The sequence below is a fragment of the Epinephelus moara genome, chromosome 6, assembly GCF_006386435.1.
Source record: "Epinephelus moara isolate mb chromosome 6, YSFRI_EMoa_1.0, whole genome shotgun sequence".
Lineage (NCBI taxonomy): Eukaryota > Metazoa > Chordata > Actinopteri > Perciformes > Serranidae > Epinephelus > Epinephelus moara.
Window position 1 is genome coordinate 18,199,754 of NC_065511.1, and position 14,432 is coordinate 18,214,185.

General features: G+C 39.8%; 1 protein-coding gene across 1 annotated transcript in view; it reads left to right on the forward strand.

The window, feature by feature from the left end:
- Positions 1 to 9,565, forward strand: part of LOC126391792 (doublecortin domain-containing protein 2-like) — a 32,068-nt gene extending 22,503 nt beyond the window's left edge. Inside the window, exons 8-9 of the mRNA XM_050046732.1 lie at positions 5,403 to 5,473; positions 7,957 to 9,565. Of these exons, the coding sequence (XP_049902689.1) occupies positions 5,403 to 5,473; positions 7,957 to 8,787 (902 nt within the window). The 3' untranslated portion in view covers positions 8,788 to 9,565. The remainder of the gene's footprint in view (positions 1 to 5,402; positions 5,474 to 7,956) is intronic.
- The last annotated feature ends 4,867 nt before the right edge of the window (positions 9,566 to 14,432 follow it).

Sequence of the window (14,432 nt, forward strand, 5' to 3'; positions counted from 1 at the left end):
TGTTTTAACAGGACCCAGGCCAGTGACTGGAGCACACTTGCTGAGTGGCAACATTTCATAATTACCATTCAGAGTTACTACCCATGTTGTTTTACACCCCTCCATAACTCAGCCATGTGCTGAGTGGGTTAAATCAGCTGGGTGTAAATAAGCAATATACTGTACTGTATGGTGATATACAGGGGGTGTTGTGTGGAGTGATTTAGGTACATTAAGTAGTACGTCAGGTGTTTATTTAACACTGCAGAGCTAATCCACTGAAAGTGGAATTGGCTTGTGGAGACCATGTCAACAATTTTTCCATGCTGTGGTTTATAACAGTTTATTTATTAAAATTACAACCTCTGCTACTTAAGGATTGATTTTTCAGAAGTGGCTTTACAAGACTAAGGATTCTGCTCTCCTGCACACAAGAAAAAAAAAACACAAAGTAGCACTACCATGGCATCCAAAGCATGTCCCAGTGTGCTTATGAGGCAGCTGTCATGGTGCATCAGCAGCAAGAAGGATACAATAACAGTGTGTATTCCAGTGAAGGAATACCGTGTTGATTTTCCACCAGATTTGTGTCAACAATGTAGGTAGTATGTGTAAATGACCTATGGTAAACTTTCCTCTATCCTACCAGCGCCCAACTCTCCATGCTCATCTCCCAGCTCAAGTCTGCCTGATGATGCATTTTGCATCATCCAATAGATTTTTGTTGGCTCTAAGGCTGCTGCTTGAACTACAACTCTCGTTTATTCAGCATAGCATTAGTTCAAGCAGGACACAATGTCAAGCTCAGCTCACCTCAAAGCTACATCAGCTGATCTCAAACACCCCAATAAACAGGTGGATCAGCTGATTGTTGGATGGGAGTCAGCTAATAGATCACATAATTCTTTTCTATGTAACCAATTGGCAAATCTCAGGGCCTCCTATTTAACCTCCCTCTGCAAGCTGCTTTGCAACCCACCTCCACCCCAGCTCCTCCTTTTTATGTTGTGTCTGACTTATTAATGTCTTTTCTGTTTGTCACTGGTGCTGGCACTGTTCTGTTGCCAGGGGGTCTTTGCCGCTGCTCTCTCTGCCTTAGGCTTTCCATGTAGGCGCATGGAAGGGCAGGGAGGTGCGCTCTCTTTGCCTTAGGCTTCCCGTGTAGCCGCATTGAAGGGCAGAGAGGTGTGTTCTCTCCGCATTAGGATTTCCACGTAGGCACGTGGAGGAGGCTTTCTGCGTAGGCCTAGGAGAGGCAGAGAGGCCCCAGAACAGAGCCATATCACCAAATATAATACTGCAAACACAAATAAAGGTTTCCTTGACTCAAATGTTCCTGACTGAGCCACATTGCATATGCCTGCCACCATAGACACAAAGAGTTAAGAAGCAGATTGAGAGAGAGAGAGAGCTGCCACGAGAATTTGTGCACATGAAGCGGACTCCTTACTGTTTCCTGTATTATAAAAAATGGAGGTTAAAAACACTGAGATTAAACTGTGAAACTAAGCAGTGCTGATCAAATATGAACCAACATTTTCTTACTGCATCGCCTATTTCCAACCTAAAATGTTTTCAGAAACAGACTTTCGTGTACTGTTTAGCTGTTATTCGAGATTGTTTGTTACTACTACTGTGACCTACTGTGATTAACCTACTGTGGATGTTGGAAACACGTTTGCACAGTAAATGCTTTTTTCGAATTATTCTTTAAAATCACTGCAATAATAGGAATACATACAAAAGAGGCAATGTTTTTTATGATTTGATGTTTTGTTTTTGACATTTGCAATACTCTCTCTGAGCTGAAAACCCTCACTAATGTGGTTTTCCAGCAGTGACTCCAGACTAAGAAAAGCTTTATTTAGTTCAATAGGTTTTCCCAGAAGTGTCAGAGCACTGAGAGCATCTTATAATCCTACAGAAAAAAAATGACAATTTGACTTCTGGTGAAAGTGGGATAAATTATTTGCACAACATTAAAATAAAACAGAAGGTTTCTCCAGGATAGTGACTTCACAGCTGTTAAAAGTAACATACATCCTCAACAGACCTATTTGCAGTTCCATTTGCAATGAAAAATCAAAGTATTAATGCCGTGGTCTCTTACAGATTTCCCGTGGAGTCAAGAACTTAATTGCGCTGTGGGTTTTACTCAGAATTCTTCCTGGAGGAGTGGAAAAGCTTTTAAACATGATATTAGACCCTGCGAGTCTCTGCGAGACATTATTGCCCACTCCAACTCCTCAGTGGAGGACTGGAGAAAACACTGATGTAATGTACATCCATATTGTCTCATTTGCCTGCAGAATTACAAGTTTTTCATGAAAAGAATACACAGTGTAGCTCTTTCATTTCGTCCAACAAAAGAAACGCTTTATTCACACGTTGGTTCATTACTCGAACCCCCTGCTGAGTTTAAAGTCATTGCTAAAACTTCTGTAAACAAGAGAAGATTGGCAACGATCTCTTATACCCAGTGGGGAGAAAATGAGACAATGCATCTGTTTGCTTAGACTGTGTTGAGACTTGGATTTGAAATAAATAAAAAATCTAGTTCATGTTCAGGGTTCATCTGAGTACAGGAAACCACGGGGGGTTGTTTCTGCTGTGATACATATTGTTGTTTTATTAATTGAGTTGATGAATATAATCCATACATATTTCATGGAATAGTATTTACATCATGTTACCTGGTGTAAACTGCACACTGGATTCCCCCAGTGTGTTATGGGGCTACTAGAATTGGATGAGCACATCAAATGGAAACACAGATCAAAGCAATGCTGCACAGTGTAACTGTATGCAGCTGAGGTGTGGAGACAGGGATCACAAAAGTCCTCTCTTTTTATTTTTTATTTTTTTGTTTTACAAACCAGTCCCCTAAAACTAAAATCCAACAGCAGCAAGGCATAATGTGTGTGTGTGCATGTGTGTAAAGAGAGAGATGGAGTTTGCTTGTCGAGGAGTGGGAGGTTATTGTAGTTTACTACCTGCTATCACTTCATCTTCAGTTGTGCTTTATTACATTTCTCTGAAGCAACAGTCATTTATAACTTTACCTTTCATAAGAATGGCGGCTAGAGCCATTCTTATGAGTAATTATACACACTTACAGTTGCATCCTTGTTTTACCTCACACTGATGGATGACATGTAGCATTACCTCGGAAGTGTGGGTGTGCTCTGTCGGCGTTTGTGTGCCAATAATGTGTAAGGGAGGGGGGGGGGGGGATGTGTGTTTGCCAGATTATAAAAAAAATGACAGACACAAATTCACATTTATACACACTCGCACACACACACACACACACACACACACTGTCAAGCCATTTCCAACACCATAACCCAAATCTAGCGGATTTAATGAAGAGCAAGGAGGGGAGATTCTAAATATTGTGTTTAATTTGATTTAGCATTTTCATGAGCCCGCGCTTCATCCTCAAATCACGTTAAGATGTTTAGAGTCGCGGCGGCTCATCCACTGCTTGCTGCTTACACTCAATCGTCCGGCCCTTGCTGTTAATGAATGCGGGCGATTTCCATAAAATATTCTTAAAGAGGTTCGTTATTATTACCATAACGTTTCATCTCCCACCATAGCTAAACTTCAATCAGTTTTGCATTTGAAATGCATTAAATGTCTCCATAAACTCTTCTAATCTCTACCCGAGTCATTTTTCTTCTTTAACTGGTGTGTGTAGAAAGGGAAACTAATATTAAAGACATTAATTACACTGTTCCTTTCTCTCTCTCTCTCTTTTTTTTTCTCCCCACTCTTTTTGCCGCTTATTTCTGATTGGAAATTTCAGTCTCATCCAGTGTTTCAAAACAAGTGTGTAATTATGTTGTTTATCAGAGCGTATAGTTGTATTCCTCTTATGATGTTTAGGGTTAATTACTCCAAGGCCTTTGATGCACATGCTCACATGAAAACTGAAAAAAGCCGTATTAATTTTGCACTCCAACAAACCTGCCTTGCTGAGCTGATTGCTTCAGTAGAAATGAGTGGAGCTGGTATTGGACTGTGGTATGATGTCTTCATTTAAACACCAAAATCCACAGCATCACGATGCAGCGGTTTGGACAGTAAATGATGACAGGTGATTCCTCGGGGGGACTGGGCAATATATGTTCTTGTAATCTTGCAGACTATTATTATGACAATTTTTTTTTTTACTGTGTCCAATCTACTACCCTTTAGGTGTTTTATTCAGTCCGCTTTACACAGTGGAATAATGTTCAGTGCAGATTGGAACAACACTGATAAAAAAAATATCGAAAATTAAAAAAGCTTCCACAGACTAAACCAGTGATTTCTACAAATTAAAAAGAAAATGTGGGGCCTATTTCTCCCTTCAAGTTGAGTGCCTACATTGAAAGCCAGTGTCAGGGACAGGCATCAGCACTGGTAGTAGGAACCTGAAGGAATCTCTTTAATGTTTGTGTGTGTAAAACGACATCTACCTTAATACCCATGGGGATTATTAGGATGAATGCTGCGGTGGTGATAATCATGATGAAGATAATCTAATGCAACATTTGTATTCTGAATCTTCTCATGACCTTAGACCTCCCTAATGTGCTCTTTTCCCTTCCTGGGTGTGTAAAAATGTTTTCTGGCTCTCTCTGCTATACTTCCATTGTCTGGGGAAGTTGTTTACTTCCCTGGAAATAGTCTCGGGTGTTTTTCCTCTTTACCACCAGGTGTCACTCTTGTGTCGTGTTTTGCTCAAGAGCGACTGGAAACACAGCTGTGGTATAAAAGATGTATAATTTCAACAAGTCACTTACCGGAGGATGAATAAAAGCTCCCTTATTTATAGGAGAGGTTTTTTATGGATTTGTGAAATGATGTAATGGAATCTGACTGGGTTTAGGGTCTTGAAAAGTCGTCAGCAATATTCTTTATATTAAACCTGTAAAATTACATCAGAGAATGAGAAACAAACTATGTGGCATGAGGATTTTTACAGAACAAGAGTGGCAATAAATTTATCTGAATTGGGATTGTTTGTGTCAGACACAGTGCTGTGATGTGTTACTTAGGATTCTGCTTTATTTAGTCTCCTTGAGCTTCTATAAAACAGAATGTTGTATCAAAGCATTATGTCTTTGATGTAATTCATATGATTTTATCACCTCTCCATCTAGATACATCCTTTTAAGCCTGTGTGAGATAGAAGAAATGATGTATATACACTAGGATAACACCTATCACCCACCCCCATGTTATATTGCCCCTAACAAGCCCATTCAGGACACACTATCTCACATTAGATGAAACACTTTGAATTCTATATGTCATGACATCACTTTCTTTGTTTATTTTAAAGAAACAGAGGCATTTTCTGGGAAATCAGCCGGCACGTCTGAGATGTCATTTGCTCAGTGAGTATAACTGTGTTTTCTCTCTATTTCCAGATGACCTGGAATCAAAGGCTGATGATGGAAACACTGAGGACAAAACAACCCAAGACCAGCCAGCTAATGAGGTATAAATTGACAACAGTGTACATAACAGACTATTACAGGAGCAAGTAATGGGTCCTTGTAAGAAGATATACTTAGATCCTGTTGGATGCGACCTCTCAGTAGGGCACACAGCAGGCACTTGTTCTGACATAATGTTGTGGGTTCAGTGCTTTGTCACGTGATGCCAGTAGAATGAGAGTAGTTTTTGAGATTAATATATATCTATATATATGAGCTAAAACATCTTCTCAACTACTTTATCTTATTAATGCTTTTAAGCAGTCCTATTATGTTTTCCCTTACACTCATCAGCCACTTTATTAGGTACACCTTGCTGGTACCAGGTGGGACGCCGTTTTGCCTTCAGAGCTGCCTAAAATCTGGCAGATTTAACAAGGTGCTGGAAACATTCCTCAGAGATTTTGGTCCACATTGACTTGACAGCCTGAACCGTTGATACAAGGCAGGATGGATCCATGCTTTCATGTTGTTTACCCCAAATTCTGACCCCACCATCTGAATGTTGCAGCAGAAATCAAGACTCATCAGTTTTCCAATGTTCTATTGTGAGCCTGTGTGAACTGTAGCCTCAGTTTCCTGTTGTTAGCTGACAGGAGTGGCATCCGGTGTGGTCTTCTGCTGCTGTAGCCCATCTGCTTCAAGGTTCGATGTGTTGTTGGTTCAGAGATGGTCTTCTGCATGCCTTGGTTGTAACCAGTGCTTATTTGAGTAGCTGTTGCCTTTCTGTCATCTTGAACCAGTCTGGCCATTAACCTCTGACCTCTGGCATCAACAAGGCATTTTCACCCAGAGATTTGACGCTCACTGGATATTTTCTCTTTTTCAGACCATCCTCTGTAAACCCTAGAGATGGTTTGTGTGAGCGTGAAAATCCCAGTAGATCAACAGTTTCTGAAATACTCAGACCAGCCCGTCTGGCACCATCAACCATGCCATGTTCAAAGTCACTTAAATCACCTTTCTTCCCCATTCTGATGCTCGGTTTGAACTTCAGCAGGTCGTCTTGACCATGTCTGCACGAATAAATGCATTGAGTTGGTGATTGGCTGATTAATAAACCTAACCTAATAAAGTGGCTTGTGAGTGTATATTCTGTCATATATATAATGGTAAAATGTCAAATCGTAAATATGGCCGAAGTTTCAAATAATGAGGTCAATGTATGTAAAAGTAACCCAGACGAGCAAAAACCTCAGGCTTCACAGTACTCTGAATACTCTGTTTCCAACATTTTTTTTTCTACTTTCGAAACAAGCCAATGTCAGCTTGTGACACATTTCTTTATATGGTCATCTGCTTTAGGCACTGGCTAACACCAGGAAAACATGTAATTGTGGTTGCCAATGCTGTTATTTTCTCTGCAATTTTAGATCATGTTCCTGTTGGAACATGCCCTGTTGTGAAAATTTTGGTTTTGCAATTTTTATTTGTGATTTTTAAGTGTAGAAAGTGCAGACATACTGCATTTAGTCCTTCTAAAGGTGCGGACACACCAAACCAACATCAAAGAAATAGCGGTGACCAAAGTCGACTGTTGCGTCCCCTCATGTAGAAAAAAATTGCACATGAACACACCGCAGAGACTACTGCTGATGGCCAACTAGCATGTGTGTTCTTCACCTGTGTGAGAGGAAATAACTCTTCACACATGTGGACGGAGATAGTCTGTAATCTTCGTTAAAAAAAGGGAAGCCTGAAGACCCTTATGATGCTAGTTAGCCAGTTAGCACATAAACAACACAATCAAATGCTGAATGAACAAAGCACCAGTGAACAATAACACAAACCATCGCAAAATGTCTCTGCTAAAGAGCTCAGTGGCTAAAGAAAAATAATCTTATCTTATTTGACAAGTTTGTTTTGATCTCACTCCCTTTTGACTTTAGCTGTTTGTTTACTTTCCTCACCTCCGTTTCTCTTCTCATGCACTGAGCTGAACCATGTGATTTCATTTACCAATGGGCTCTGCCATTTCCAACGCCAATTAAACATGTTGAATTGGCTGAAAAGACGCTGACAAGGGCAGAGGAGGGCCAACAGTGGGGGACAGCCCGCAAAGACTAAGAAAAGAATAGACTGGGCTTTTTGGGGAGGGGGGCTTAAAGAGACAGGCGCTAAACGGAGCGTTTCAGGCAGAGGATGAAAACAGGTGTTCCAGCAAAGACAGTATTAAAAAAATAACGTGTTCTTTGAACATTAAAGCATGTAAACATGTTTTAGTAGAAACCAATAATACTAATGTATTACGCCATTACTTGTTGCATATTGATTGACATGCCATAAAGGGTTTTGAAAAAGAAAAAAGAAACGTAATGCTTTGGCTCCATTTGATTTATAAGTGCTCATGACTCAACAGTGCTGCCACTCTCTTTGAGGAAAGTGTAGGTCACATGGAGAGTTATTGTAAACAATCCAATTACACTGTGTGCCTGTTAAAATATTTAAAGCTTTGAATTGTTTCTGTGGTTTAATTGCATTACAGAAACCTGCAGACGATGATACACAAGCAGCAGCAGAGGAGAATGGTGACGAGGCGGGAGAGAAGGAAAAGGCTCCTGCTGATGAAAACACCACAGAAGAAGACACTTCTGCTAGCAAAGAAGAAGCAGAGGAAAACCCGGAGACGAGTGGCGAAAAAGAGGGAGGGGAAGAGAAGAAGGAAAATGATGAGCAGAAGGATCAAAAAGAGGAAGAAGCAACAGCAGGATCTGATGAGAAGGAGGAGGAGGTAAAAGAAGAAGTGAAGGAGGAGATCACGGATGAGACTAAGGAGGAGGTTAAGAGTGAGGAGCAGGGGTCCAGCAGTAGCAACAGTGATAAGACACAGGACAGTAAAGAGAAAGAGGATGGAAGCCATCCATCTTCTGAGGGTGAAAAGGATGAGGGAGACAAAAACACAGAAGACGAGAAGCAAGATAAAGACAGTGGAAAGGGGGAGAAAAGCAGTGAGAGCCACGCTAATGATGTAGACACGGGGGAGAAACAGAGACAGACAGAAAACAGCAGTGACCCGGGGAAGACTCAGTCAGATAACGAGACAAAAGAGAATGATAACGGCAGAAGCAGCACTAGAGGCAGTAACCAGGAAGAAGATGTGAGCAAAACAAAAGAGGGAGCCACCAAAGAGTCAGGAGAAGAGGAGAGAAAGGTGAACGGAGAGGTCAGCGGAGAAGATGATGAGGTGGAAAGTGGAGCAGAGCCGGACGGGGACGAGAAATCAGCCAAAGATGCTGCGGCGAATGGAGAGAAAGGGGAGGATGATGATGAAGATGATCAAGACAAAAAGAAGAAAAGGGAGAAAGAGAAGGATTAGGAAAGTTATTTAATAATCAGTTGGGCAAACAGTGAGCAAAAGTTTAAAATGCAATCTAAAAAGTCATGTAGGTGGCAGGGCAAATTCACAGCCAGCAAAAGCAAGAAATGTTTTACAAGACAGCATTGCACCCAAATGTCAAGCAATTAATAGAAGCTTTAATGTCTGCTTAATGATGTCAGGTACAGAAACATCATCAAAATTTCAGGTATGTATTCAAAAGCTATTTATCAAAACATTCATAACCATCATGCCTGAAACAGTCAAATAAAAGCTAGAGTAATATATTGTTATTTTTTGTTAAAGTCTTACCTCTTTGGCTGCTTTATCAGTTCAGTACACACTGTCTGTGAGCACTGTAGTGAATGATGCAGGGGATTTGCAATAACCTTACAGGCATACATTAAAGAAAACAAATTATATATTTATTTTTCACAGGTATGGTAATATTAGTTGCTTGTTTTTAAAGATGGTTTTGTATGTCGGGTATTTTTGTCTATTTCCCAAAGCAAGTGATGCATATGAACTTTTTTTTAAGTAAGTACAATGAGCTATGTGTAACAGTGTAATCATACTGTATATGTCTGAATGTTATTTCAGTCCAAATCATAATCCTTTATTACATAGTCATTATGTCTAATGCGTATTTGTTTATTTACAGCTATCTTCTACCATAAAGAGAAAAGAGAAAATGACACTGATGCTTTAACCAAACAGCTTTGTTTGCTGTCACTGTAAAATGACTGTAATCAAATTTGTCAGAATATAATAAAAGTAATGCTGAAAGTGTGATCATGCTAACTTTTTTGCTGCTGTGGATATGCTCAGAATCGACTTTACTATAGACAGTTGTCAGTGTGAACAATATGTGTGAAATGGATGAGATGCAAATATTGATGTTCACTTCAGCCAATATACTATGAGAGATTTCTTAATACTTCATTGGTAAGTCCTTTCGGTAACACTTTACTTGAAGGTATCTACATAAGGGTGACATGACACTGTCATAACTATGACATGACACGGTCATGAATCTGTCACGAACATTATGTACATGTCATAAACGTTTATGACTGCTGTCATTAAGTGTCATTTGGTTTTTGTAATGACAAGTTGACATTGTTTGGGTTGTCTTGATTATGACAACTTGACATTAATTAAAGTGACATTACCAGAAGTTGTTTTTGTCATGACAAGTTGACATTAAATTTGTTTGGGATGTCCTTATTATGACAACTTGACATTAACCAAGATGACGTTACCAGAAGTTGTCTTTGTCATAACAACTTGACATTGAATTTGTTTGGGATGTCCTTATTATGACAACTTGACATTAACCGGGATGACATTACCAGAAGATGTCTTTGTCATAACATCTTGACATTAACAAGAAATGCACCTATTTTTGTGTTTATGACAAGTTGACATAGTGATAGTGACAAAGATAACTTCTGATAATGTCACTAACGTCAAGTTGTCATAATCAAGACAACCCAAACAATGTCAACTTGTCATTACAAAAACCGAATGACACTTAATGACAGCAGTCATAAATGTTTATGACATGTTCATAATGTTTTTGACAAGTTCATGACAGTGTCATGTCACCCTTATGTAGATACCTTCAAGTAAAGTGTTACTGTACTTTGGTACTTTTTATGTCATTTGCTTAAAGGAATACTCCGACGATTTGGGAGTTATGCCCTTTCTCTATCATTTTCATAGTGAGCCAACATGATCGATATCTTTTTTGTGTCTGTACGTCCAGTGGCTGGGTCTCAGCGGTTAGCATTGTGGCTTAGGTTAGCGAATACAATTGAAGTCTATATGGGGTCAGTAGCCTACGGTAAAAGTGAACAAATAAACATTACAGAAACCCTGAAGCTGGCATTTCTGCACGTGCATTTAAAACAAACATGTTTAAATGTTAATTAGAAAAACGAGAGTCAATTGTCAATTGTATTCGCTAAGCTAAGCCAAGCCGCAATGCTAACCGCTGAGACCCAGCCACTGGACGTACAGACACAAAAAAGATATCGATCATGTTGTCTCAATATGAAAATGATAGAGAAAGGGCATAACTCCCAAATCGTCGGAATATTCCTTTAAGCTTGTACTCACACTACAGCTGGTTTATTTGAGTTACGTACTTTTGTTTTCATTTTGGGTAAGTTTAAAGGAACATTTCACCTTAAAAAAAAAAAAAAAAAGAATCAATTTCTCCCTTCACCTGTAGTTCTGTTTATCGGTCTTGATTGCTTTGGTGTGAGTTGCAAAGTGTTGCAGATATCAGCCCTCGTAATGTCTGCCTGCTCTCCAGTGTAATTGAACTCGATGACACCAGAAGCTCAGAAAATCCATGGATGTCGTGAGCAGTTTTATTTAGGAACTATTTTCTTTCTACCAAATTACACCTGCCAACACACCTCCACATAGAAAGAAACAATGTAGTTTTTGGTGCTTTAAGTACCACTTGCTGAGTGTGAGTTTTATTGAGTTGAGTTTATTCCACAGAATGCGAACATCTCTATGACTGATGTCTCCAACATTCAGTAACTCAAAACAAAGCAATCATGATATACGCAGCATAGGTAGCACTTATGGTAAGAGGAAAAATGTTTTCCCTACTGTACTTACTAATGTTGTGAAAGGTGTACACTGCTCACAAAAATTAAGGGAACACTTTACCACACATCAGATCTTGATGAAAGATTTATTAAAGGTGTAAAACATTATATAATTTGTTGAGAACAAAATGGCGTAATAACTATCATCAACCCACTGAGGCCTGGATTCAACACACTGACAATCAAAGTAAAAAATTGAAATCAGTGGCTGATCCAACTTGTGGGAATTTTATCAACTCATAATGTGACTCAGTAGTGTGTATGGCCCCTGTGTGTCTGTATGCACTCTTTGCCACCCTCATGGAGTCTGTTTCTGACAGTTTGGTCAGAAACATGCACAACAGTAGCCTGCTGGAGGTCATTTTGTAGAACTCTGGCAGTGCTCTTCCTGTTGCTCCTCATACAAAGGAGCAGATAGTGGTCCTGGTGCTGGGTTGATGCCTCTCTACAGCCCTGTCCAGTTGTCCTTGTGTAATAGCTGGTCTCATGGTGTCTTCTCCATGCTCTTTAGACTGTGCTGGGAGACACAGCAAACCTTCTGGCTACCACACATATGGATGTGCCATCCTGAAGGAGCTGGACTACCTGTGCAACCTGATTGGGCTGTAAGTACTGCCTCATACCTCATACCCCATACCTCGTACCAGTAGTGACAAGGACACTAGCAGAACACAAACCAAAAAAGAGAGCAGCTGTCTGTGGCCACCATATGTAAAACCATTCCCTTTTTTGGGGCTTGTCTTGCTTTTGCCTCTCCATTGCACCTGTTGTCACGTTCATTTACACCAAAGCAGGTGGAACTTAATCACAATCACTCGAACTTCCTAAATGGATAGATTGATATCCCTGAAAGTCTTACATTCATAATTTTACTCCACAAGTCGTATCAAAATCAAAGGTACTTGTTAAGTGTTTTAATATCGTAGGTTATTGATAGGCTCCCTTTATGTACTGCTGCAGCTAAATTGTAGAACAGTTTTTGCATGGTCATTATAGGTTTTCAAAATATAAATCGGCAAAGTAACCAGTGACATGATAATCCGTCAAACACTGGCTCCAAATCCAGCACAAACAGCAACCATGATGGTGCCCATGTTGCTACGACAACTAATCCTCAGAGCAAAAGGCAAGTACATGTTAAGTAGATGGTGCTGGAGTTAACATGACAACATGTTTCTGTCTTTCTTTTGTCAGTCAGAAGAATACATCTCCAGTAGCTACTCTTATAAGCCACTCTATTCATGCAAAGCAGTCATTTGTTGAGTTGTGTGTGAGATGATAATGTCTGCACAAAAACCTGAGTGCTCACAGTAATACAGTAACATCTGGGACTACTTCTTTTACCACTGTCACAATAATGTGTATTAGCCATATCTATTTAGGCCTGCAATTCAATGAGGAATGAGGATGCAAAGGTTTTTAACTAACAGTCTTGAGTGTTGAACAGCTATACTAGCAAAGACGAAAGAATGTGATGTATGTAACACCTCTCTAACACATCTCAGTCATTTTGCCTCACTCTTCTCCAATGAAACAAGGTTGCATAAAGCCACTATAAACATCCTCCCACAGACAGGAAACTATAGTGTGAACTGTAATCTAATGCAGTGTCCAGGACGGCCTCGCTGCCTTCTCATCCCTGCAGCTGTTCAAATTGGGATTCATGGAGTCAATGTGTTTCTGAGTCACCATCCCACGAGAGAGAGAGAGAGAGAGAGAGAGAGAGAGAGAGACATGGGTGAGAGAAAGGGTGAGGTAGAAGGAGAGAGCAAAGAGCAAGAGACGCAGAGAGAGGCAGAGGAGGCGGGTGTGTGTGTGTGCCTTAGAGTGTGTGTGAGTCATACGGCCTGACTGGTCGAGGTGATGATCCTCGAGCTGCTATTTCTGGAGTTACCATCAATTTTGTCTTATCTCCTCCTCTGGCTCCTTTTAGTGTGTGAGTGTGCATATGTGCGTGTGTGTGTGTGTGTGTGTGTGTGTGTGTGTGTGTGTGTGTGCATGTGGGTGTGTTAATAAGCCCCTGAGCACCCCTCTGCGCCTCCCTTACCTCAATGACTTCACTGATTGATTACTGTAAGAGCTTCTACACAATGTAATGAGGGCTCAGTATGTTGGAACACCACTGACAGTTTGAAGTGTTTCATTAATGTAAAGCCAAATCCTATAATGACTCATTCTGTCTGTTGTTTCTCTCTGTGACATGATGGGGGCACACTTTATCCTTAAGAACAAATAAATAATTAAAGAAAAAAAAAAAAAAAAGACTTGTTTAAACATGACAAAACCAGCCCTGTATTTCAGGGGCCGATTGCACAAAACACCTTAAGTTAAGATTTATTTAAGGTTTCCTCAAAATAAAATCAGCTTCACAAAACACCCTTAAGTTTTCTCCTTAAGGTTTCCTTAAAATGTTCACTTAAGTATTTATGGTTTTCTCCTCATCTTGGACTTATGCTTAAGGAATCTGAAGACCATTGCACCAAAGACCTTAGCAACCACAGCCAGGTAAAAAAAAAAGAAAAAAAAGAAACACTTTTGATTTTACATTATAGATTTGATGGAATTTGTTTTCGTTACTTCTTCCTACCATCATTTTCTGTTTTCTGGTATTTTGTAGTGTGTGCTTTCTATGATTGTATTCGGAAATTTCATCTTTTCCTCTTCTGATCATTATGGTTTTCTTGTCTTCTTTTCTTCTGCCATTTTATCTAACTATAAGCTAACTTTGTGAGACGAAAACAGGCATTACAGGGGCCCATTGCACAAAACACCTCAAGTTAAGATTTTCCTTAAAGTCCTAGTTAAGGTTTCCTTCTCCTTCTGTCCATTCTTCTGCCATTGTATCTAACTGTAAACTAACTATGTGGAATGAAAACAAGCATTACGAGCATGAGTCCAAGCAAACAAACAATCTCCATGGAAACTTTTACTGCCGTAAAATCTCTTTCATCACAGTAAATGAGTTCACATTTTTCCTTAACTATGGAAACTTTTTAAGGGATTATGTGCAACTGTGTA